The sequence below is a fragment of the Capra hircus genome (genome assembly GCF_001704415.2).
Source record: "Capra hircus breed San Clemente chromosome X unlocalized genomic scaffold, ASM170441v1, whole genome shotgun sequence".
NCBI classification, from domain to species: Eukaryota; Metazoa; Chordata; class Mammalia; order Artiodactyla; family Bovidae; genus Capra; species Capra hircus.
Window position 1 is genome coordinate 35620856 of NW_017189517.1, and position 27956 is coordinate 35648811.

A 27956-nucleotide genomic window follows, 5' to 3' on the forward strand; every position below is an offset into this window, starting at 1 on the left:
TTTTGCCCATACCCTTCCATTCGCCCGTTACTGATGGCTAATATTTTAAATCTCATTGTTCCCTCTGAAAGAGACTGGCCATAAAGAACAATAGCCTGTTAACCAAGAGGCAGTTGTCCTAGACCAGAGATAGATGCCTGAGAGGTGGTGTGGAGTTCACCTAAAACAAAATTCACAATATAGGAGGTGGCCCATTTGTCACTCTGCTTATCGAGCTCTAATTCTATTCAATCAGCACTTACTAAGTATCTCCTATGTATAAGTCTGGTAAGAGCTTCCAGTCTCACCTACCACTAGTAACTCTTAATTCATAGATCAATCATTATTTGGGAAGAATTATTGAGTTGGATGGGCTTCCCCAGGTGGTGCTAGTGGTAAAGAACCCGCCTGCCAATGCAGGAGACATGAGAAACACGGATTCAATCCCCAGGTCAGGAAGATCCCCCCTGGAGGTGGACATGGCAACCCAGTCCAATATTCTTGCCTGGAGAATCCCATGGACACAGGAGCCTAGTGTGCTACAGTCCGTAGGATGGCAAAGAGACACGACGGAAGCAACCCACACATGCTACCCCAGCTCTGGGAGATCTTCTAACTCTCCCAGGCTCCTCCTACAGGCCAGGTGTTGACTCACATCTGGCCCTATCCTGACTTTAACCACTAGGTTCCAATCCTGGAGAAGGGAAAGGCTACCCACTCCAGTATCTGGCCTGGAAAATTCCATGGATACAGTCCATGGGGTCACAAAGAGTTGGACACTACTGAGTGACTTTCACTTTCCAGCACTGGGGTTTTCTTCGTTCCCTAATTCCCACCTTCTGGCCCAACCACTGAAACATGAATGTGCCATGTTTTCTTGGGCCTTATACCTTCATCTCTTTAGTCTTTCTGACTGTATCCCACTCCTGAAACCAAAGTCTTCATGATTGGATCTCGATATCCAGATGTTCCAGATCCTCCCTGCCTGAATCTTTACCTATTAGTATGGTAATCAATTTCCCCTGGCATTTCCAGTAACTCTGCACCTTCTTCCTGTTAATCTTCCCCCAATTCAAACTTCAGTGAGAGACAATCAAGAACTCATGAATACATATATATTTATTTAATTCATAATATAGCATTTTTGGATGGGCTGGGATACTTTAGAGGGATGAGGCTGTGTAATCCGCAGATGCTCAGGTTTTTGTCACTAGGAGAGACACTATTGGTCCAGAGCTCCCAGGGCAAACAAACCTGGGATAAAATATTTGATAAAAAATAGTCCAACAATAGTCCAATAAATATTCTAGCCAACAACAACGACATAGCATATGTCTGAAGCTGGCAGATCAGACTGTAGAAGGCAGTTTCACCTGACCTGATGGCAGTCAACCTGGCCAACCTGAAATACACAGCCAAGTACAGCGCAATGCCTATGAGGCTGCAGTTGGCTTCAGGAATTGAAATAAGTGTGGGAGAGGTTCTCATCTGTCAGCCTCACATTCTCCATTCTGTAGAAGAAATGGTATCAAATATTTATGCTTATCAAAAAGTCCATTCGTGGATTGCTCCATCCAGGTAGTCATATATAAACATGTAAACCATGGAAGCTTAGAAAATTCACCTAGTGTATTTTAGCTGAGAAGAACATGGATGTGATTTTGCTGCAATTTGAAAGTCACTGCATCCAGAGTTTACACAATGGAATCACATGATAAAAACACATACAGATGCAGTTACTCTTACATACAAGTAGCCAGAACTCCAATGTGGCATTAAAATTTCTTTCATATCTCAAAACATGTTTAACTTTATTGTTATTTTTGTGCTTTTTTCAATAAGACAATATAAAAAGTAAAAATAAGCATAAATTGCAGACAAAAGAATAATTTGCTAGGAGAAAGGATTGTAGGAGAACAGACTGAGGAGAGCAACAATGAAAACTTATGCAGTCACCTTCCTTGAAGATGTTAAATAAAGGTCTTACTTCCTTTGTCCAACTGGGTTTAGCTAGAGGTAGTCAATGACTTCTCTAAGGTACCTGGAATTGCCAGAATTCTATGAAAGTCCTTAAGTTTACTGAAGTATCTGGGATTCACCACATCCCCACCATTTTTTGCGGGGGGAACGTACTTTTCATTATTTGGCTCAGAATCTTCATTGCTTACCCCCAAACCCAGTTTAATTTCCTACTTTATTCAGTAGGCTTAGCTCTGAGTGATTTTTGGCAATAACCAAAACATAAACCCACATTCAAAGAACAGAGTTTGAAGAGACTGACAAATTATTGAAAACAATTGTGCCACATGCTCCAAACAATTCCAAACAATTCCCCAAGAGCTTCTGAGGAAGACAATACTCATTTATATGTATGAGTTCTGGGACATCTGCAAAATAATATCAGTACAGCTCAAATGGAGTAGCCAAGCTTTTCTGCCCAGAAAACAACACCAATATGGATATCAGAGTACAACAGGGAAACTTTGATTATTCATTCATTCATTCATACATTCACGCAATTAACATTAGCCAGGCAACTACTCTGTTCCAGACACTATGTCAGGTGTTAAGAATACCACCACAACAAAAAAGACACAACCCCTGCCCTCAAGGTATTCACAGTCTAGGAGGGAGGATGATTCTTAAATGTCAAACCTTGGTATGCATCAGAATTACCTGGGAGAGCTTGTTAAAAATGCTAAATTCCACTTATGTGCCCAGACATTTTAATTAAGTAGATCTAGGTTGGAGGTCTACTTTAAAAAGAAAATGCTCAGTAAAAAAAATGATAATAATAATAAAAATCAACTGTTTTAACAAACACCAAAAATAATTCTAACAAGTGGTCTGAGGATCACACTATGAAAAACAGTTATACAATGTGATTATTGCTGAAAAGGGGGCATGGTCAAGGTGCCATGGGAGCTCCCAAGAGGAGAACATAACCCAATCTAGGGGTTCAGGAATTAAATCTATTGTGGGGCAGAAGTAGGGAAAGGTAGTCCAGGCTAGAGTCAAAAGTAGAGTGGAGACAATGAAGCTTTGTCCCGGGGCACTACAATATAAAGGCACAAAAAATGAATGGCATCGGAGACCCGAGGTTAACTGAAAGAAAATTGGAACTGGAAAGGAGGTGGAGTGTTCTGCATTGATAGCATTTTCACACTATTCCCTTAATTTAAGAACAATTCCTGCTGTTTACTCTGGACATCAAAATAGTTACTAATGTCTCTATTCCAGGCCCAGAGAACAACTTGTGTAAATAGTTAAGCTTGGCTAGAACAATCAATGTGAGGGGCAAGGTGGCAAAAGATGAAGCTGTGAAAGCAAATAGGGACTTGAAAAGCCAAACTGTAAGTAACTGGGACTTTCTATTGAATGTCAGTGATATGTTTTATGAAGGGGTTGAAATCATCTGTTTTGTTTAAGAATTTGGGCATAGGCCCTAGAGGAGAGAGAGACCCAGAGTTAACTTAGGAATGAAAGACATCCATTTTAAAGCACTGCTACACTACTGGGGCTGAGGCTGAGCAAAGGAGAGTAATATTGGTTGCATACTTAGCCAAATGCCATGCTTCATAGTTAAGTATGCCATACTAATGCCATACTTAACTAAATGCCAGGTGCTGTGCTAAGCAGTTTACACGTGCTATCTTTTTTCATCTTTGCAAACAGCCTTGTGAGGTAGGTATTATTGCACAGAAGAGGAAACAGCGGCTCAAAGAAGTGAAGTACTTGCCCTGGGTCACACAGCTAGTAAATGGCAGAGGAAATAGATTATTTTAATTCAAAGGTTATGATGAACTTTCCCACTCAGCAAACTATTTCCCAGCACTGCTGAATCTTACTGAGGTTGCTTGTTTCCTGATTAGCAGTAAGTATGTAGGGTTTTTAAAACCCCCAATACTGACTTTGCCACTAGATAGGTAAGTTTGAGCCTGCCATCTGTATCTGAATCAGCCTTGCTTTCCGTGTTAGGTGTACAAACAATACAAAACTGTTATTTAGTTTTGTATAGATAAAGGGATTTTTATAGAGATTTTGTCTCTCCTGCAGAATACTAAGTCATTTGACAGCAGGAACTGTGGATTATCAATATGTCAGCTCTAGCGTGGTACCTGGCATCTAGTAACTTGTTGAATGAATGAAGGAATGAACGCCCACCAAGGTGGTGGAAAGGAAGAGGGGGAGAAGTTTTGGCATTGTTTCAAGGTTCCAATCCGGGGGCTTGTTACAACTACCATGTTGTATGACAGTAATATTTTCACAACTCCCAAGAAGTAGACTCTTTGAAGCCGACTTAGCTCCTGAAAGGAGAAAGCTCTGGTGCTGACACTCCCAATTACAGAAGAGGAACTGACAAAAGCGTCAACCATAAAGCTTAATTCCCTTCAATGATTGCAATAAGGACTGGGTTGAAGTTTACATCTGCATTGGCCACGAAGGGTTGGCTAAGCAAATGAATAGTGTAAACAAGATCAGGAGAAGAATGATTATTCCACCTGTTTAAGAAAACAGACTATGCTTAGGCATTCTTAAGTACTTCAGAAGTATTTTATCTGAAAATATAAGTCCATTTATATGGAAATAGTTGTTGCATCTACAACACTCCATTCTTACTGATTAAGTAAAGAAAGCAGGTTCCTAAAGAACCTCCATTATGCAACTCTTGTTTTTTTAAGCCTAATTCTAGCAACTGTATGCTACTTGAGACGGGTAAAACTGTCTTTGAAATATTCTGTGACAGAATTTTTAACAGTTCAGACAAACCTTCTCCATTAGGTAGCACCAATGAAAGTGTGCTACACATAACACAACTACCTGGATCAATTTTCTATCCAGCAAGAGCATCTCTTGTGCAGTCTTGTCTCCCTATGTCTCCTAATCCAATCTAGAGCTCTTCCCACCATCTATGTCACTATTGCATATGCATGTGTGTGAGCAGAGGGAGGGATGAAGGGATGAATGGAGGGACGGGAGAAATGATTCTGATGTTCCCTTTAGGGGACAAAAATGGGTGGTATAATTTATTTTCCCTTCCAGTATATTTCTCACTCAAATGAGTAAATTAAAAAGTTCATTATGTATATATAATTATAAAATGAATATATAATATATATTATTTATTCATTTTATATATATATATATTATATATACACATACATGTTTTCTTTATAATAAATCCTTGATTGTAGGTTTTCATAAAAAGCTACATATAATATGGGATCATTTGACATTTCAAAATTCTACTCGGCCAAATCAGCCAGTACTAAAAAGGCTGACACATCCCTGCTTTCTGGCTGGCTAGCCCCTTGTTCAGAGCATCTTTATACATTATTTACCTAGAATTCCTTCCAATATCATTTATACTCCTAAATCACTGGGAATTTTGAATTCTTCAATGACAAGAGAAGAATTCTCCAAATTTGTTCTCCAATGGCTTGAACCCAGGCTACGCATAATTTGTTCTGAGAAACTCAATACATTAATTCAAATACAAGCTTTAATGCACAAAAATTAAATCTATTATATCTAGTTCTTTTGGATACTTCAAATGAACTTCATTTTTGTATCGTGTATATTGGACACTAACTGAGGTTTAGGAAGGGAAGCACTGCTGAACTGGAGAGCCAGTGAATTATTACATGCTCTCTTGAAACTTAATGGCAAGCTTTCATCCCAGAAACGTAAGGGGATTCTTGAGGCCTGCAGTTGCATTCCTGCCGCTCAGGGTAATCAATAAAATCTGGGGCAGGCAAGCCAGACAGGATCATTAGGGATTTGTTCCAGATTGTGAATGTTGGACAAACAGGAAGAATGAAGGTCACATCAAAAGTATGAAGATGGAGAGAGTTAGCTGGGTCATAGAAAGACAGCATGTTGTTGTCATAATCCAGAAGGACACCCAGGCGCTTCAACTGTGGAGGCACGTCCACCAGCATTTCCTTGTTGTTATGTCTCACTACGAAGTTACTATTGCATCGTGAGAAGACCCACGAGGAGGCGTTCTTGCCAATCCATTCATTCTTGGGAGCTGATTTGTAGGCAATGCCAACTGCATACCTGTGAGACAATGGAAAGGAGATCACATCTATTCATGATCTGAGTTATGTTAGACACCATTGGGCTTCCCTGTGGCTCAGATGGTAAAGAATCTGCCTGCAATGCAGGAGACCTGGGTTTGATCCCTGGGTTGGGAAGATCCCCTGGAGGAGGAAATGGGAACCTATTCCAGTATTCTTGCCTGGAGAAGCCCATGGACAGAAGAGCCTGGCAGGCTACAGTGCATGGGGTCACAAAGAGTTGGACATGACTGAGCGACTAAGCACAACATAGCACAGACATCATACAGGACATCTAAGCAATAGAATACATGTTTCTTCCTTAAATAGTTTACATTTAGATCCATAACAATGATAGCACTAGAGCTTTAAAAAAAGTTAGCAATTGGAGTGCTATAATTTTCAACTCCTAGCTCAGTATATTTTCCATGATTTGATTTTTTTAATTTTTAACAGTATGATTTTATTTTTTATTATTTTTTTTTACTTTACAATATTGTATTGGTCTTGCCATACATCAACATGAATCCGCCATGGGTGTACATCAGTTCCCAATCCTGAACCCCCCTCCCACCTATTCCATCCCTCTGCGTCATCCCAGTGCACCAGCCCCAAGCATCCTGTATCATGCATCGAACCTTGACTGGCAATTAGTGGGATGATTTGGGAGAATGGCATACATGATTTGATTTTTAAGAAACTGGAACATTTTTCTAAGAGTGGTTTCCATCGCTTGCCTTTTAACCTTGACTTACTGGTATTATATTTATACTGTCAAACTGAATCTCCCAGGAACCTAACAACTGGGGGAAAGAAAAGTTGGATCCACTCACCATGTGGAGGACCCCATGACCACCTCCCAGTAGTGGCAACCGCTGTCAATGAATATATTTCCTGCTGCCCCATAGCACCCAGTGCCACTAAACCTCTCTGGAGTATGGCTCTTCTTCAGAGAGCTTTCTTCCTTCTCCATCTGCAATCCATCATTGGAAATCTTCAACTTCTTGTGAGTCATTTTGGGATCCAGTTTAAAGGGTTGGCCTGAAAAATAAAGTAGGAAAAAAAAAAAAAAAGAAAATGCATGAGAAAGTACGTAAGAATTCTCTCCTGGTTCTGCAGGACTATCACTATCAGAGGAACCTTGACATAATGATCATTCTTGAGTCAGTGAAAGCTGACTGGTGCTTGGATTATATGAAAGAAGCAGGACAGAAGCCACTGTTTTCAACAAAATAAAAATAAGCTGTCCCCCCTTCATAGACTATCAAGTTAAAAGGGGCTCTCAAGGTCTCCTATTCTCAAATAACTTTTGTGCTTTGCTTTATTTCAGTGGATGGTTTGGGATTTGAGCAGATTTTAGGGGAAGGAGTATTTCAGGTAAGGCAAAGTGAGGGGATAGATGAGATAATTGCTGCTTGGTGGCAGAACAAAAAACCTGAGAATAATTCAACTACAGGACAAATTGTTTTGCCCTCTAATTCAGTTCAGTTCAGTTCAGTCGCCCAGTTGTGTCCGACTCTTTGCGACCCCATGAATCGCAGCACGCCAGGCCTCCCTGTCCATCACCAACTCCCGGAGTTCACTTAGACTCACGTCCATCGAGTCAGTGATGCCATCCAGCCATCTCATCCTCTGTCGTCCCCTTCTCCTCCTGCCCCCAATCCCTCCCAGCATCAGTCTTTTCCAATGAGTCAACTCTTCACATGAGGTGGCCAAAGTACTGGAGTTTCAGCTTTAGCATCATTCCTTCCAAAGAAATCCCAGGGCTGATCTCCTTCAGAATGGCCTGGTTGGATCTCCTTGCAGTCCAAGGGACTCTCAAGAGTCTTCTCCAACACCACACTTCAAAAGCATCAATTAATTCTTTGGCGCTCAGCTTTCTTCACAGTCCAACTCTCACATTCATACATGACCACAGGAAAAACCATAGCCTTGACTAGACAGATCTTTGTTGGCAAAGTAATGTCTCTGCTTTTGAATATGCTATCTAGGTTGTTCATAACTTTCCTTCCAAAGAGTAAGCATCTTTATAACATCTAATAGGTCACTTTGTTAGAGTGATTGTTGCATAATCAATAATTAGAGAAAATATCTGTTGTGTAGGATCATTCCCAACAAAGAATTCCTTAAAGTCATATGACAAAGCAGTTAGTTACTAGGAGCCAACAGCTGGGTATGGCAAGAGCTGTATAATACAAAACATGTCTGACAGACACTGTTGGTCAATGTAACACCCACCCACTACTTTTCTTTCTCTTACCTGCTTTTACTATAGAGGCAAGAAAAGCTAAATACTCAAGCTCCTAGCCTCCCTTGCTGCTAGGGGTGACTAAGAAGATGGAAGCAGAAGTCAGATGGGATCGGGGAAACTTCTGAGAAAATGTCTACATTATTGGTAAAAGGGATAGTCATTGAATGTACCAGTGTTTCCCCCCTTCTTTCTATCTTGAAAAGAAATCTGTCATCTGGAGGTTGCAGTGGGCAGGTTGGGACCATGTAGCAATAAGCCAACACACAAAGGGAGGAGGAGCCTTGGTCTTTTATGACATGCACCAGCCCTGAACTGCCTACCTTTGAGCTTCTTGCTATATGAAAGAGAGAAAAAAATACTATTTGTTTCAGCTGCTCACAAATAATATTTGTCAAGCTAAATTAGATGGATTTTCCTGTCAAAAAGCATTCCTAACAGGTTTGGCTTCTCTGAAGGAGAATTTTACCAGATTATTACAAACAGTACTCTTTTACTCAGTTGCACCCCAAGTATGAAGGCAGAATGCAGAGAAAAATTCACTGGACTTTCCTGATGGGCCAGTGATTAAGAATCTGCCTGCCAAGGCAGGGGACATGGGTTTGATCTCTGGTCTGGGAAGATTCCGCATACCATGGGGCAACTAAGCCCGCAAGCCACAACTACTTACTGAGCCTGCATGTTGCAACTAGTGAAGCCACTATGAAGAGAAGCCCGTGCATGGCAACTAGAGAGCAGCCCCAGCTTGCCACAACTCTCTAGAAAGCCCACATGCAGCAATGAAAACCCAGCACAGTCAAAAACAAATAAACAAAAAAATCTCTTCACTAACATCCTCCCAAGCCACCAGCTGTTTTCTGTATATCTCTGTGTCCACATACCTCCCAGGGGCACAAACAACCCCCCTGGCCCAAAGCACAGACTCCAACGACAAAGCTTCTCTACTTGGTGCCTCTGCCCTCTTACACTGCTGTAGGAGGTGCCAGTGTCAGGCTAAGAGTACTCCCTGCTTAGGAGGGCAAAGCTGCTCTCTCCTTTGGCGATCACCACAACGTACTGTTTGTTTTGAGTCGGGTAGGTTCACTGTTCCGGCTGCCTGCTTGGTTTATGGCTTTAACAATGAAGATGTAGCGTGTTCCACTCTGCAGCCCATGGACTGTGTAATGGTTCTGTTTGATGTTGGGCACGATCATCCAGCTATCCACAGAATTATACAGGCCTGTAATGTAGGGAAAGCAAGGATGTTAATGTAAAAAAGGCAGGATGAGAAACACACTGAGTATTCATCACAAGCCCCGAAAGCAAATTTCATTTTGCTCTGAGTCATGGAAGACATAGGGAGATGAATCCCCTCTGCTTCTTTTCTTCCATGGAGCTAAGCTTATGCCAGGCTCCTTGCCTCTGGTAATTGAATGTAACCACTAGTGAAAAGTTACTTCAATTTTCTGCCAAAGAATACAGGGAAAACTTCTACACAAAATCACATCTTTCATAGCATCTCTAGATCTTTACCCCAAAGGTTCAGTCCTCTGAGATCTGAGTCTGACCCTCGGATGGGTAGAGCAGAACAGAATAACAAGGAATCTCAGAGCCAAAAGGCCAACTAGACACCGTATTTCCCTCATTTTACAAATAGGAAACTAAGAGAGAAGGAAAGTGACTTGCCCAAGGCCACAGAGAGCTGAGAGTGGCACTGAGAGCAGAACCCTGGTCTCTTTAACCTAGTCCAGTGTTCTCTCCACTGCATTGCTCAATTCATGGAGCAAACAATGTTCCTTTGTCATTGCAAGGTAGCAAAGCTTTCAAGGCTTATGATTCAGCTCTCCCACACCATCCTCACCCTTGCTTCTAATCTTGGTGGGCTCCAAGGTGTCAAAGGGAAGCCAAGGAGATGACACGACAGTCAAAGTAAAATAGCATCTCCTTACTTGACACTACTTATTTTATCCCTCCCTGTTTCTGATTCCAATACTCATTTGAAGTTGGGCAGTCCAGGAACACATTTGTTGTCTTGAACCTTCTTCCCTCCCAAGTAGGGAAAGGGACCAGAGATCTAGGTTTCTGCTTTTGAAACTCTTTAGACCATAAACATTGACTTACACAGAGAAAAATATACATAATTAAAAACATGTATTTAGCTAAATTTTGATAAAAGAGGGATCGACATTCCAGTCTGTGAATTTACACTTATCTCTTCTGTTATCTGCTTTTCACTTTAACACTTTTAAACCATAATTCTACCAGAGGATGGAAAAGAAAGGGCAGGGAAAATGACTGGTGGATTTAGTTATTTCTATGCAGCTTTAATAAAGATTAAAAATGAAATAATAATGATCGATTTGAGAAAGATATGATCAGGAAGGTTTTATAATTAATTTGGGGGGGGTAGAAGTCTAAATTAAAACTAGAAAAAGAAGCATAATGGGGTACAAACAGATATGCTATAGAAAGAAAATAATTGGTGGCAATGTTCATTGATTCTCATGAAATGACAATAAGGATGGGGGCCAGAAAAAAAATGTTGGAGGGCTTGACTGCCAACGTATCAATGCACAGTATGAGTCATAAACTACATATTAAATTTTAACAGTAGGAGGGAAACATGATCTTTCAGTTATACTTCTAGCAATACAAAACAAAAAATCCAAAGAGAAAACAATCTTCACAATGAAGTATTATGCACTTATGAAAAAAAGAAGGTGGGAGATTTCTATGAACTGATAATGGAATGATTTCCAAGATATACCACTAATTTTAAAAAGAAAATTACAAAAGAGTATAAGTAGTATGCTACCTTTTTCATGCAAGAAAGAAAGGCAAATTAGACAACCTACATTATTTGCTTAGATTTACAAAGCAATAATCACAACAGGAAAGAAAAACCAGAAAATAATGAAGCTGGTTACGTACAAGGGATAAGGGTAGGGGAAGAGGATTAAAAGAATACAAGAATGACACTTCTCTGAGTATACCTTTTTTTTCATACCTTTCCCTTTCAGAAATAATGTTTTAGAAATTAAAAACATTTAAATGACACCAATATGAATGGTAAGAGTGGGGTCTAAAACTGAAAGCAAACAAACCAAATGAAGCCACCTGCATTTCAAATGTCAACAATCACAGAAAAGGGCAAGAAGAGAACTGTCAATAGACGCTCCAGTATTGTTTGTTTTTGTAGTGGTATGGGCAACGCCATTCTGAAACTATTTCAGATATACTATGGGACTGAGCAAATGAGCATATGTGTTGACGCTGTTGGGAGCCAGGGTTCTCACTGTGGAAGCAGGAACATCCAAGTATGAAATGGCGGTGTGGCAAGAAAGAACTGTGGGGATGGGCTGGAGATATTGGTATGAACTCATTATTTGTAAAATGTGTATGTGTATGTGCATACATGTGTGCACATATGTTAAGTATGTGGGTACATATATTATGTGTGAATATGTATATGTACATGGGTGTATTGTGGGTATATTTTTCTAGTACCCAGGTCTTGGTCTCTAACAACATCCTGCCATGAAAAGTGACCAGGGTTCCTTGGAAAAATGGCTGATTTTAAGGCTGGAGCAGGGTATGGTCTAAAATGAGCCAATAACCTTTTGTTATGTTGCAAAGTAAGGAAGTGCTCGAGAAAATGATGGGAGCATATAAGGACTCAAGAGTCAGCTTAAAAAGCTCCAACTGGCTAAATTTGGGCGATCTGAGCACCAAAATAAGTAAGGGCAGTAAAGAATTATAAACAAATGAAAAAATAGAATTCATGAGTCCATACTGAGAAGTAAAAATATAAAAAAAATGAAGGATGAGACTTTTGCTTACAGTAGAATGCAGAGTGGCAACTTGTAAATGTGGGATGAGATGCTCACTTGGAATAATCATTATTTTGCCATCATCAGAGTAAAGTTTGGATCAGGTGAGAATTCTTGATTGATGCTAAAAGAGGGGTGGAAGTAGGATGGATTTGATGAGGAAGCAGGATATTGTTATGGCCTTAAAGTATCACTGCACAGATTGATTATTAGTTGCAAAAGGAAAACTAGTAACTATGCAGAGAAGAAATCAGATAACACCTTTGATCAGGTGATCAAAATCAGCATCACCAGTGAAGGGTATGTACACATTGTCTCCTGATGTGATATCCTAAGGAGAACACATCACTTATGTGATGGAAGCCAAAAAGGCATAATCTGAATATAATCATGAGGAAACATCAGACAAACTCAAGGAACAGCAAAATAAACAAACAAAAGGGCACTTTAGGACTCTGTGGGAGAGGGAGAGGGTGGGATGATTTGGGAGAATGGAATTGAAACATGTATAATATCATATATGAAACGAATCACCAGTCCAGGTTCGATGCATGATACTGGATGTTTGGGGCTGGTGCACTGGGATGACCCAGAGGGATGGTACAGGGAGGGAGGTGGGAGGGGGGTTCAGGATGGGGAACACGTATACACCCGTGGTGGCTTCATGTTGATGTATGGCAAAACCAATATAATATTGTAAAGTAATTAACCTCCAATTAAAATAAATAAATTTATATTAAAAAAAAGAATAACAATGTCATTAAAGACAAAGAAAGGCTGAAGAAATGCTCCAAATTAAAGGATGCTACAAATATGACAATTAAGTCCAGTACCTGATTCTAGACTATATAGGACAATATCGGGTTCTATATGTCATAAAATATATTATCGGGTCAATGGTGAAGATGGGAATATGAATGGTGGATTAGTTAAAAGCACTGCATCAATGTCATATCTGTTAAAGTTAATAACTATACTGTGGATACATAAGAGAATTTCTTTATTCTTAGGAAACATATACTGGAGAATTTAGGAGTGAAAAGCCATGATGTATGTAATTTACTCTTAAATGGTTCAGAAAAAAACATAATAGAGAATGTTAGCAAATGATAAAGGAAATGGGACAGAATATTAACAATAGGTGAATCTGGGTGAAGAGTATATGGGTGTTCTTTGCGCTAGTCTTGCACACTTTTCAGTAATTTTGAAATCATTTCTAAATTTTAAAAAGGTAAATATATGATCCTCTGGGTATCACTGAGACTTAGTGAGATGGAATTTATCACTTATTTATGGTAATGGAAGTATACACCTTGCTCAACAGGAAAAGACCACAATATGGAAATCCATGAACCTGAGTGTAAATGGGCATAGAGAGCATTTGTGTGAGAACAAGACTGAGGGAAAACAGAAGTTAATCTTTGTGACAGTATGTTACAGACCGCCTGGCAGCCAGAAGTTATAGCCAGTTGCTTTTATAACACAAAATGCAAAATTGAAACAGAGGAAAGAAACACAGTAATGGGGAAGACCACTATCCAAACATCTGTTGGAATTTTCATTCAGCCAACAGCAGCATCTGAAACACTACTGGCCTATGACCATTTCAAATCTTACGTAAAGTGGGAAGAAAGTTCAAAATAAAGGAGAAAAGCTGAAAAAAAATAAAGGGAACTATTTCCCCAGACAAAATTCTAACCAACAAGGAAGAAACTTCTGGTTAAAGAAAATGTGGAGTTTTACTATTTTAAGATTCTTCATATAAGTGGTATCATGTAGTATTTGTCCTTCTGTGTCTGGCTTATTTCACTTAGCACAATGCCCTCCAGGTTCATCCATGGTATTGCATGTGGCAGGATTTCCTTCTTTTTAAAGGCTTAATAATATTCTATTTTATGTATATACCACATTTTCTTTATCCATTCATCTGTTGATGGACAACTTTTTATATGTCAATCACACCTCAATGCAGTGGTTTTTAAAAGAGAAAATGTAGGAAAACCTTAAGGGAAAGTAGCTCTCACAGAGTTCAGTCAACAATGGCAGGCCAGACTAGCATGTAGGACTGGAATCTTCATGAATATTTATTCTGAGTAAAATAGTTTTAACTTATCTGCCCATTGCCATCCAAAATTTTGCTTCAGGGTTCTGCCTTTGTCCCTGTCTTATTCCACTTTTCTATCAATGATCAAAGGAGGAAGACACAGAAGGCAGGCTGGGAAGGAAGGTAAATATATCGGGAGGCAGGAACTCCCCCCAAAAAATTTGGTTGGCTGGGTAAGGAGTCAGAACTAATCAGATAAAAATGCCCCTAGGAATAAATTCAAGGTGTTGTATTCCAGTGTAAACACTCAAATGTATAGGAATGCGACTTGAAGTGCCTAGGGATTTCAGCTTACTATATGTTCAGTCAACACAATAGTCAATGTGGCGACTGGAAAAAAGGTATAGGGTAAGGGGATATCAGCTAATACACAAAAGTAATAATTCAGCTATCCTCCATGGACTAGGACTAACTGGTAGCTAGTTTAATTCAAGGGGCATTAAGCTTGAAGTTTGAAAAGCTTGGGTTCGAATCATGATTCCCTCAGTTTGTAGCTCTGTGACCTTGGACAACTCATTCAACTTGAGCCTCGATTTCTATGTCTATAATTTTATAATTATAAAATAATTAATATCATCTATTTCATAAGGCTAAGGAAGAAGTCATGAGGACCAAATGAGATAACATATATGGGAGTATCTGTAAATGGAAACACATACGTATGTAAATTATTATTATTCACTAGGAGGAAGTCTTGGGGCTTTTATAAGGAAGCACTGACAATTATTTATAGCTACACAACTGAATGGGCTATTTTGCTAGAATTTGGCTATCCATTACTGGAAATGTTTGAGCAGAGAAAGAACAACCACCTACAAGGTATCTGGTAGAAGGGAAGATTTGACTAGATGACTTCTTAGGTCCCTTCCAATTCTAAAATGCTATGATCCTATCACTATTAAGAATTATCCTTTAAGCTTTTCTTTACAAAGGACTATCTATCCTTGAAAACAGAGGTAACAGCCTTTTGATCTTTGTCACTTCTTAGACTTTTTCTCAACTCCCAGGAGACCACTGCTCTCCCCATATCAGGAAAGAAAAGCACAGTTACTGGCTTTAAGACTTTCCAGAGCAGGAGAGGCCACTATAAACACGTGTGTTGGGGAAGCCTTAGCATTTTGCAGCTTCACAACCTGAACAAACACCCAGGAACGCAGCTACCAGGGCCAAGTGGCTTAGATTGGAGCTGCACGAGGCAAGTGTTTTTTTTAGAGTTGGACCCCAAATGTCCTCTCACCTCCCCACCCCGCCATGTGGCCCTAAATTGTCACAAGATGGGAAAAGGAAGCCTTTCAGGAGGGTTTCATCAGAAAAACTCCTCTCACACAGGTCTGTGAAGTCAGACACAGAAGTACAAACACAAGATAAAAAGAAAATACTAATTTGCAGCTATGCAGATGGAACCTTAGTGTGCAAGTTGGTTCCAATAATTTTGCTTTTACTTCCATTTTCTCCAGCAGGTTGAGGGGAACTTGCAGCTTGAGTTAAGGTCCTATGTCTTGTTCCAATTCATCAGAAGATAAAACCATAACATGTGAGCTAAATGACTGCTTTCAGAACATCTTTTATTTGGTGGCTCGCTGATGCATTTTTATATTTGGTGTAATTTTTGGAGGAAACGGAGAAGGGATAGAGGGAAGAGTGACAGAGGCAGGAGGCTTGTCACTATTCACTGATACAAATGGGTACAGTGAAGGAAGTGGTAGTCTTTGAATGTAATGTTTTTTACCATGATAATGAAGTGGAAGAACAATCAAGAAGAGAGATGTTCACACACATAGAATCAGCAATGATTGTGACTTAACTACTCAGGAACGAATTCTGAGCTGTGTTCTGATTTCAGAGAGTGGAGTGACATGGATTAACTCAAGAAAGGCTAAGGATTACATAAACAAATGGGAGTGGCCCCAGTGACTGCCCAGCAAGGAAATACACAACTTGCTTGTTACCCAGCAGTAAGGTCTCTGCAATGTGCTGGGGGAGCTTGCACTGTCTACACAACACTATACTAAACAACCTAACATGTCTTACAAACACTTGCCTCGTGGCGCCCCGGCCAATCTTGAGCAGCTTACTGCTTCCTTACATTTCCTTATCTCTGGCCACAGGCCCCAACTACACCATGACTTACTGATGAAGTTAGCCTGGCCAGTGAATATGGTGTACTGAAGCTCATAGGAGCTGATGCTGAACTCATCATCTGAGATCCAGTGGACTGTAATGGTGTCATGGGAGGCAGTACAGAGTTCCTCTCGAATAGATGGTGGGTTGGGGGCTGTAACGAAAGGTGGAAAAGAAGGTAAGGAAAACATACTCTCTGTTCTGGCATTTTATAATTGTTACTCTTGCTAACCAACCCAACATCTGGAAAGGAGGTTTTCTTAAAAAGAAGCTTTAGATTGCACATACCACACAACCTGAAGTCAAGTGCTGAGACCTCAAGTTCCCCTAACCACTTTTGCTTCAATGATATAGGGATTTTAGGCAAAGATCTAAGCCTAAATTACCCAGTAGACCCATTGTCTACTTGGCCTGCACTAACACATACATAGCTATTAGAGCAACGTAGTCATGTGTTTCCTTATTATATGGCCTTCAATCTATTTTCTTTTTATTTCAAAATAAGTTGTATTATATATTTTGGCAGTATTAATAGGGATTAGTTGTGCAAATTAATATGAGTTTCCTCATCTGTAAAATGGGGATGATAATTACCTCACAGATTCCTTGTAAGGATCATGATGTAAAATTAATATATAGTGTCTGGCTTAAAGGAGATGCTCCATCAATGACACCTATTTTAATATAGTAACAACGATAACTACAAACACGAAGCTATTGTGTGTGTATATTTCCTCATGAAATGATCATTCAAACATCCTGAAGGCAGTCAGTATTTTTAACAGACAGGTTGTTGCCCTCATTTTCTAAAATTCTTTCCGCAAGTCAGATATTTCTTACATTTTTCTTCCTATTCTGCTAATTCTTAAATTTCCTTACAAGCATTTGGGTGGTACCTGTACCCATGTGAGAAATTCTCTAATATTCTTTAATTACTACCCGAGTTCTACCCCTATAACAGGTGACGTTATATTACTGACAGGCTCGTAAGGAGAAAACCACCAGCAACTTCTTGTTTTTTACCTTTAAGTAGGGATGGTGTGTATACCCATTCTGTCCTTGGAAATATTTGACAAATCATTTCTATTTTCTGTTACATGAATTAAAATATATTCTATCTAAAAAGATATATGTATCATTTTAAAGATTATAAAGGCATCTTTACAATATTGTCCTTTTCAGATTATTTTAAAGTAAAAGCCTACCAAAAGAAAAGAACTAAAATGGAAAGGAAAGCACAGTATTTTCACACCTGTTAAATAATCTAGCCCCTCCAGCAGTTTCTTTTCTCTGGAAAAATCTAAAGCAAAGTTTTCAAAGGCATCGTTAAAATTGATGTCTGGAATCAGAACTTGAGAAGATGCAGTTGCCATAGCGACCCTGAAAGAGAGAAAAGTGCATCAACATACATCAAAATAGATTTGCAACCTTTATCCAATGTTTGATTTCTGGTTTAACAAGGTGAAGATAAATGACTGGTAGGACTTGATTAAAATGAAAAATATCATATCTGTCCTTTTCCAATGGAAGCCATTTAAATTTTAATCATCAGGAACCAATTAAGGGTTATACCATATTTATTCACATATGTTCACTCCTCAAACACACTCCCCCATCCTGTCTTAATTTGGAGAAGTAAATACAGGATTTTTTTCCCTCTGCATCATTTTCCATCTGGCAGGCAGCATCAAAACTAGACCTCTGAAAGCTTGGTGACAGCAGTTTGAGAGATTTTTTTCTCCCCCCTCTATTTTTTTTTTTAATGTTAATCAACAATCCAGCATGCTAGGGCTTGGTTAAAATCTTCCCCTAAATACTATAGTTTGTTTGATCTTTTATAACATTTACATTTAATTTTATTGCTCTCTAGTTATATAATGCTATGCTAGTTTTAGCTCCCTAACTAATTGTAAGAGTCTCAAAAGCAGGATCCGCATTTTATACCATGGTCCCTAACACAGTGTTGGACACATAGTGAATAAATAATTGTTGAATGACTAACAACACCACCACAAAGGTCACTTTTATCAGGCATTCAGTATGTATAAGACACCAGGCATGCACTTTACACACATTACCTAAGTTACTCCTTTCCATAACCCTGTGTAGCAAATGTTATTTCCATTTTGTAAATGAGACATAGTAAGGTTAAGGAACTTGCTCAAGGTCATACAAGGGTCAGAAAAAAAGAAATATAACTGAACCCATGTTCATTGGATTCTAAACTCTATACCCTTAACCATGTAGACAGTTACTTTAAAAAAAAAATTAAAGGTATATTTTTACAATTCTCAAAAATTATTCCACATCAGAATTATTTCTGAGCTTTGATTGAAACATACATATTTAGGGCCTGTGCCTGACCTGAATCAGAGCCAATGAGAATTCTTGAGCATGCAAATAACAGTATGGAAAGAAACATTAACTTGGCAACAATATGCACCTTAGAGTGGAGAGAAGAGGCACTGAATGTAGGACGACCAGAGAGGAAACTTGTATGGTGAACTAGTTATAAGGAGATGAGGAGTTAAACAAATACATCTCCTCATGCACAGATATCCTGTTATACATCTACGACAATAGCTTTTGGCTGTTTCTGAAAATAGAGATGTTGCGGGAATAAATTTCAGGCCAGGACAAACAAGTGAAAGACTAATGTAATGAGAGCCCCTGAAGCATTTTAGGCAGAGTAGTGATGAGCACAAATTTGTATTTCAAGAGCAATACTCCAGCTGCAGTGGATGGACTGGAGGGGGTCAAAACTAGAGACAGATCAGCTTTTTCAGGTGTCTGGGAATGAGCAGAAAGCAAAGTGGTGACAGAAGAAGTATAGACAAATAAAACAGAAAGTTAATTCATAAACATGAAAATGAATAGCCAACAAATATATTTAAAATCCCAACTACATGAGAAATCAAAGAAATGTAAAGTAAAATGAGATAGCATTTATGATTATAAATAAAGGTATCATAGCAGCTTTTTATGTCTCTATTAAATGAGCCTACATATTTTTATTAGGACTGAAAATGACTCAGATTTTGGAGGCCAAATTTAGCATTACATGTGAAAATAGGTTCAAATGTAAATATTCTTTGATATTATAGTTCTAATTCATAAAATTTTTTAGTCTATGAGTTTGGTTTTAATTCTTAAGCCTTATGATCACATAATTTACAAAGTTTGTGCTGCTGGTATATCTCCTCTAATTTAATCCTTCTAACTGAGTTGGCTAAAGCACCATTACTAATCACACATATACAGTAGTTCTACAGTTGTATGTTGTTTTTGGATAGCTGTTTAAAAGACAATTCTGAATTATAACTTGGTCTGACTTAGTAAAGCAAAGTTTGCTACTGTATATTGTCATGCTGAATTTTATAAACAACTGACCTTATAGATTATCTATAAAAATGGATTATCTATACACAGCTTAAATATTCTTTATTTAGCATTATATAGAAACCACACTAAAATGCCTTTTATTAACTAAAGGGCAACATTTTAGATACAGAGAATTTTAATTAAATTGATATATACTGTGCTTAGTCACTCAGTCGTGTCCAACTCTTTGTGACCCCATAAACTGTAACCCGCCAGGTTTCTCTGTTAATGGGATTCTCCAGGCAAGAATACTGGAGAGGTTTGCCATGTCCTCCTCCAGGGATCTTCCTAGCCCAGGGATAGAACCCAGGTCTCCCACATTGCAAGCAGATTCTTTACCATCTGAACCACCAGGGAAGCCCAAGAATACTGAAGTGGGTAGCCTATCCCTTCTCCAGGGGAATCTTCCTGACCCAGGAATCAACCTGGGGTTTCCTGCATTGCAGGCGGATTCTTTACCAACTGAGCTGTCAGTCATTAGTAAGGGGGAAGGAATAACTCTCTCAGTTAAAATTTCATTTTAACTGAAGTCCTGGTTCTTAATACATAACAATGATTAATTGTGGGGAAGAGTTTCAGACCCTGTTAGAGAGACCAGTGAGAAAGATATTTAGGTTATGTAGATTATTCTCAAGCCATACCAGAGTTAGCTATCTATTCCACCTACCACAGAGGCTATACTTGAGCCCATGAAAAGAAGATTTAGATATAGAGAGCTAGGAATCATCAACAGCTAGATGGTAACCAAAATCCTAGGAACTACAAGTCTGCAACAGGGAGAAGATGCAATAAGAAAAGAAAATAGCTTAAGACAGAAGCTATTTGCGACCCCATAAACTGCAGGGAACAAGCAGGGAAAGGGTTTTAAGACTGCTTTTAGTTTGGCATCAGGATGAGAGAGGCATAATCTCTGGTTGAGTGGATCTGGCAGCAAAGAACAACAGCAAAGAACAACAGCATTAAGGGGATAGGTCAAGGAAGAGTTGCTCACAAAGGCAAATGAAACCAGATATGTAGGGGGAAAACCAGGAGTGTTCTCAAGCTAAGGGCAGAGAAATTTCAAGTAAAAATGGTCAGTAGGGACAAATGCTAAGAGACCAAGCAAGATGAAACAGTAAGATAAAACAAAGAAATGTCTATTATAATTCAGCAATAAGTTATTCATCAGGTGACCCTGAAAAGAATACTTTCAATAGTGTGGTAGTGGCAGAAGACATTTCAGGGAGTTGAAGAGTGAGTGGGCATGATAACATACAGTGGTCTAAATATATGTTTTATCTCTGCTCTCATGAAATTCCACTTAAATGACAGTCAAAGGGGAAAAAAACCATCGTGAACGCACAAAGATGGGAATGGAAAAAGAGATGCAACTAAGATATTGTCAACAAATGTTTGGAAACTAGAAAGGCAATGGATGAGTGGTAACCAACCACAGGGCAGAGAAAGCTGGATCAAGAAGGAACAAGATGAAGCTGATTTAACATCACAGACAGTTGAAGGTTTGCATGAGAAACAGCTACACTGCCAGATCCACTCAACCAGAGACTATGCCTCTCTCATCCTGATGCCAAACTAAAAGCAGTCTTAAAACCCTTTCCCTGCTTGGCTCCTGGAATAGTCAGACTTGTACCCTTCATTGCTCCCCTCACTCCCAGAAGCAGAAGATTGGTGGGTTCCTTCCAGGGCTAACTAAGCCAAGAGAAAACACCTACAGAACTAACACACACGGGGTCCATTCAATAAAAATCTAACATCCCGCCTTAAAATCCTATAGCAAAGCTCACCAAGCAACAAAATGTTCTCATTCTCTCAGATATTCCAATCACCTTTTAGTGGTTAAATTCAAAAAGGCAGTGAAAAGCTCCCCAAACATTTAGGGAAAGACAGAGACTAACAGAGAAATGGAACATGGAGGAAACCAAGACAATGCAGTTTAGAAGACATTTTTAATGATCATTAATATCATCAGGAAGATAAATACAGTAAGTCCCCTACATACAAACCTTCAAGTTGCGAACTTTCAAAGATGTGAACGTAAGTTCCATCAGCGTCAGGTGTGAGTGAAACTGCAGCTTGCCCTCCATCTCTACTGCTGACAACCCTTCAGCTCTACCATCTCCCACCTCCTCTCCCTCCTCCAGTCAGTAACTCTTCTTGCCTGTTCACTTGATGCCAGCCCCTGTATGCCAGCTGTTGTACTGTTCTACTGTACTTCTCAAGGTACTGTACTGTAAGATTAAAATGCTTTATTTTTTGTTTGTTTCTATGTATTATTTATGTGGAAAGTATCATAAACCTACTACAGTACAGTACTGCGTAGCCAACTAATTATGTTAGTTGGGTACCTAGGCTAACTTTGTTGGATGTACGATTTGGACTTATGAACATGCTCTCAGATTGGAACTCATTCGTATGTAGGGGACTTACTGAAGTTTGTATGCATAAAGCAAGGACAGAATGCAAAAAAGAAGAAAGGATCAAGAAAGAGCTCTTATTAAAAAGATATGAATCCTTAAAATTGTAATAGAAGGATTGAATGAAAAATTAAGGAAACATCTTAGACCTAGAAGATAAAGTCATGGAAAGTAGTGAAGAACAAAAGTTAAAATTTTACATAACCTCCTGCTCATTCTGCCTCTGTAACTCAGCTTGCTCCCTGCAAAGTCTGGATCACTTAGGTCATGTAGTCTCAGAAAGTGGGGACTTACAATACTAGGAACTGGAGCTTATCTCACTCACCCTTGTCCTGCTCTTTGCAATTGCTCAGCCCCTGCAAACCTGGTTAATCATGCCTGTCTGTGGAAAGGTCAGGTGTCTCCCTCCCCATCTTGACTCCTGTTCCCACACACATGAAACCCCTTAGTTTAAACCAGCCTATTAGCAGCTACTCTTGCTTGCTATAGTCTGTCTATAAAAACTCTAGAACCCCTTTGTTCGGGGCTCAGAGCTTAGAGTGTTAACTCCTCTGGGCCCGCTGGCATAATAAACCTGAATTCTCCAGCTCTCCGAGTGTGGTGCTTGGTTTCTCAATTACTGGTTTCTGCAACTGTAGAAGAAAAGATTTCTTAAAATTAGAGGGAAAATCTAGAGTATCTGAAATCCAGCTCATAAGAGTCCCAGAAAGAGAAAAGGGAGAAGAGGGGGAAGCCATTGGCAAATAATAAAAGACAAATTCCTAGAACTAAAAGTCAATAGTCTTCAAATTGGAAAGACTCACTTGCTGCTGCTGCTGCTAAGTCGCTTCAGTCGTGTCTGACTCTGTGCGACCCCATAGACAGCAGCCCACCAGGCTCCCCCGTCCTTGGGATTCTCCAGGCAAGAACACTGGAGTGGGTTGCCATTTCCTTCTCCAATGCATGAAAGTGAAAAGTGAAAGTGAAGTCGCTCAGTTGTGTCTGACTCCTAGCGACCCCATGGACTGCAGCCCACCAGGCTCCTCCGTCCATGGGATTTTCCAGGCAAGAGGCTGGAGTGGGGTGCCACTGCCTTCTCCAAAGACTCAGTGCCCAACAAAAATGAATAATAAAAGACTCACACCAAGACATATATTGGTGAAATTTCAGGAAAAGTGGCTTAAAGATAAGACCTTGAAAGCTTCAGATGTTAAAATATATGTCACATTCAAAAGATCAGAAATCAAAAAACTAGTGGACTTCTCAACACAACATGGAAGCTAGGAGACAATAGAGCCATGGCTTTCAAAATTATAAGGAAATGTTTTTCCGATCTTTCAATTTAGAAAATAAATTTAAAATAGTCTTTAAAGAATAAATTCTCAAAAATGTATTTCCCTTGTACTCTTTCTTAGGAAGCTAAGGGAAAATTTGTTCCAGAAAATTAAGGTAATAAAATGGTACATGAAGGGGCAATCAGGTGGTATCCGATGGAGTCCTTAATTAAAAACACAGAGCTGAGAAATCAAGGATATTAAGCTGGTTGAAGTTCTCAGGGCATATGACTAGAGAGGACAATGCAGAGAGAATTCTGAGAACTGGAAAGGGCTTTTGCCCCTAGTATTCAACAAAATAGTGCTCAACACATGCATGTGGGGGAAAGTGCCCAATGCCAGAGAAAGAGCCATCCAAAAAAATTAGAGGGGACAAATACTAATGCTTACACAGGCCCAGCAATAGTGTATGTTCCCATTGGCCAGACCAGAAAATCTCATGATTCATGGGGCAATTTTTAAAATACTCAGAAGGGTCTTGCCTCAGTAGTGGGGAAAAACTTCCCCTGACTAAACACTGCCTTGATCACACCTAACAAATTTTCAAAGCAAGACCTGAAAGGAACAAGCTATTTTCAAGTAACTTAACTGTATCTAAGAACAAAGTTTAGGAATATTTATAGGAATACAAAAATATACAGCATCCAATAAGATAAAAGTCACAATGCTTCGCATCCAATAGTAAATAACCAGACATACAATGGACAGAGGATCCTGGTGGGCTACAGTCCATGGGGTCGCAAAGAGTCGGACACAAGAGACTGAGCACAGATACACAAAGAGGCAAGAAAAGAAAACCCATAATGAGGAGGAAAAAGTAAGCAGTTGAAACTCACCCAGATATTAGAATTAGACATTAAAGCAATTACTATACATTTAAATTACATTAAAGCAATTTCCACATGTTCAGAAAGCTAGAGAACCCTGCTAACTTCCTGCTCATGCTCACCAAATGACTTTGCCTCCTATTTTAGAGAAAGAGGAGTAGATATGAAATGATAAATTCTTTAATTTCTCATACCAAACTGCTGGGCATACCAACATCCACATCCATTACTTGGCTACATACCTTCTTTTTTCCATACCTTCAGTTTTGCCCATCTCTAGCTGACCTCACATCCATTTTTAAACTCATTCATGTCTCTCCTATCTAAAAAAAAAAAAAATTTACAACCTTCCTTTATCTCATACTCATTCTAGTTATCATCGTATTTTTCTCTTTCCCTTTACAGGAAACTTCCTGAAAGAATTTTCATCTCTTCACCTCTAATTTACTCTTCTTAAACACTTAAAAGTTATATATATTAAGATAATATGTATGTGTGCTCACTCAGTCATGTCTGACTCCTTGTGACCCTATGGAGGAGCCTGCCAAGCTCCTCTGTCCATGGGCTTTTTCAGGCAAGAATACTGGAGTGGGTTGCCATTTTCTCTTCCAGGGAATCTTCCCAGCTCAGGAATCAAACCCACGTCTCCTGCGTCTCTCACATTGTCAAGCTGATTCTTTACCACTGAGCCACCTGGGAAGCCCCAATTAAATAGTCAAATATTGCTAATAGTAATACTGCAAGAAGTGGCAATTTCCTCTCATCTGCAATTTCTGCTCTCCAGTAATAAGGATACTGAGTATTTATTTTGTACTGGGAATTATTTTTTAATTAATTATTTTTGGCTGCACTGAGTCTTTGTGGCCACACGCAGGCTTTCTCTAGTTGTGGTGAGCAGGGGCTACTCTCTTAATTGCGGTGGCTTCTCTTGTGGAAGCCCCCTAGTGGCTCAGACGATAAAGAGTCTGCCTGCAATGCAGGAGACCTGGGTTTGATCCCTGGTTCAGGAAGATCCCCTGGAGAAGGAAATGGCACCCCACTCCAGTATTCTTACCTGGAAAATCCCATGGACGGAGGAGCCTGGAGAGTTACAGTCCATGGGGTTGCAAACAGTTGGACATGACTGAGAGACTAATGCTGCTCTTGCTGTGGGGCATGGGCTCTAGGGTGCTCAGTCTTCAGCAGTTGCCCTGAGGCACGTAGAATCTTCCTGGAACAGGAATTGAATCCATGACCCCTCCATTGGCAGGCAGATTCTTAACCACTGGACCACCAGGAAAGTCCACATACTGGGCATTATTCTAAACCTTTATAAATATTAACTCATTTTACCCTCACAAAAACTTTATGAGATAGGCACTATTATTATTTGCAAATAAGAGAATGAGAATGAGACTCAGAGAGGTTGTGTGACTCCCCTATGACCAACCAACTAGTTTAGGTCAGAGGCAAGATTCAAACCCAGGGAGTCTAGTTCTATGGTCTAGACTTAGGTAGGGCATGCATCTATGTATGTGGCCAAAAGTTTCTCTGCCCCTAAACCAACACCAACATAGAAAGCTCCAGGCCTGAGTAGGTAGCATAGAGCTATGGCATCACTAGGGTGCATGGTTGGTATTAGAAGAACTGGGAACATACTGTATAGCACACTGAACTGTGCTCAATGTTATGAGGCAGTCTGAATGGAGGGGGGCAGTTTGGGGGAGAAAAGATACATGTATATGTATGGCTGAGTCACTTTGATGTTCACCTGAAACTATCACAACACTGTTAACTGGCTATACTCCAATACAAAATAAAAAGTTTTTTAAAAATCACCTTGGAAAAAACAGAATAAAACTGGAATTCTTCAACATTTAAAAAAAAAAAAAAGGATGTGGCAGAGACAGAGAAAGGGGCACCAGAAATCCACAGGGCTACCTACCACACTGAGGCTTAGTAAGTAGCCAGCTGGCAAAATCTTCAGGCGGCAGTGGCTCCAAACATGCCTGAACTGAATTAAGTGACTTTAAGCTGGTCCCTTTTCCTAAGAGGAGGCATGTTGAAAGACCATAAGGAACTCACCTCTCAGCGATATTTTTTGCAGACTGGAGAAACCGTGCCTGATCATTTTCTTTCAGGATATGCTCAGCTTGGTTGATGAGGACTGTTGACCGTTCAAGACACTGGCGGCAATTAGCAACCTGCTGTGCCAACTTTCTCAGTTTCATAACCTTAAAGAATTAGCAAAAGGAAAACAAGATAAACACATCCAGTGCTTAATTAAAAATGATAAAACAACATGAAGGAGATCTGCTGCAGTGATTCTAAAAATAAGACCCATGAACATCCCATGGTCCCTGAACTAACCACTCTGCTTCTCCCCCTACCCTCCATGTCTATTTTGCCAACTCCTCCCTCCACCCGCTTACTTACCCTGCAACACACTCAGTCATACACTCTAGGTTACCTACCTCCTCTTTTGTTGATCATATTAATTATTTTGATTATATAAGCAATGCATGGCCATTATAGAAAATTTAGAAAATAAAAAGTATAAAAAGAAATCCTACCACCTGGAGATCACCTTTGTTGACATTTTATTGTCAATATATTGTCATGTATATGTTTAATAAAAAACACCTCCTTTTTCTTTATGAGTATCCACATTTATATGTATATATTTCTCTCTCTAGGTATTCATGCATACCTGTGTACTCACAGATCTGTGTTCTCAGAAACTTCAATATCTGTGTTAGTAAGGAACCACCCAGCATGGCACAAATAAATGGTTATCACTCCAGGCTCTCAGAGCTTCTCCCATTGTACACATAGCATGAGCTCATCATCACTATACTAACCAGCAGACCAACAAGCATAAAATCAGATAGCTGCGTGAAGGCCCACACCTCACCTTCTTGATCACGATTCTTCAGTTCCCATGTTAAAAGCCTGGAAGTCTTCTCTCTCTCTCCTTCATCCTTTTTACATATATAATCGGTTGATGATTCCCGTCATTTCCTTTCTAGCGATGCCTGTTATGTTCTTCCCTTCCATTTGTGCTGCCACTTTCCTGGGTTAGGCCTTCATCAACTTATACCAAGAATCATTCAGTAAGCCTCATAACTTGCTTCCCTGACTTTAGTATCATCATAGTCTGATCTATCCTGAATACTTCTGCTATATTTTTCAGTCTTTTCCCATCATAAGAAACTGAATAGAATGGCTTCCTTATGCCTTTCAGATTAAGCCCTAAGTCCTTACAATGGCAATCATGATCCTTCCATAATTCTGGTCCACAGTTCTTTTTGTATTGACTTAGAGTAAAGCACCAAATCTGAAGTGTACAACTCAATGATATTTGCATATACATATACCCATGTAACTACCAACCAAGTCACAATATGAAATGTTTCCAACACCGCAGACCTGCCATCATCTTTTCTGAATTCAGAGCCATAGGCCAAAGATTGCTTCTTCTTTGTCTCTCTCCCTAAACCCCCATATCTTCTTGCTTTCATGATCCAAGTTTAAACTGGAATCATTGGAATGAAACTTGGACTTTTGTGAAGTCAACTTGGCCTTGGTCTCCCTGAAGTGCTCTGTTTTACCTTTGTCTCTTTGATTTTGACAGCAATCATTTGCTTCCTCTGCTGGATGATCTCTACCAATTCGTCACATTCTTCCATAAGTTTTGCCTCATGCATAGCGGTATTCAC

General features: G+C 39.5%; 1 protein-coding gene across 1 annotated transcript; it reads right to left on the minus strand.

The window, feature by feature from the left end:
- Positions 1-1080: 1080 nt before the first annotated feature.
- MID2 (midline 2) lies at positions 1081-27956 on the minus strand (the record flags this gene model as incomplete). Its single annotated transcript, XM_018044261.1, is given in 7 exon segments — positions 1081-6042; positions 6875-7082; positions 9347-9508; positions 16334-16477; positions 17576-17703; positions 26323-26471; positions 27849-27956. Coding segments are annotated over 7 exon segments (1302 nt in total), but the record flags the coding sequence as incomplete, so codon positions are not given.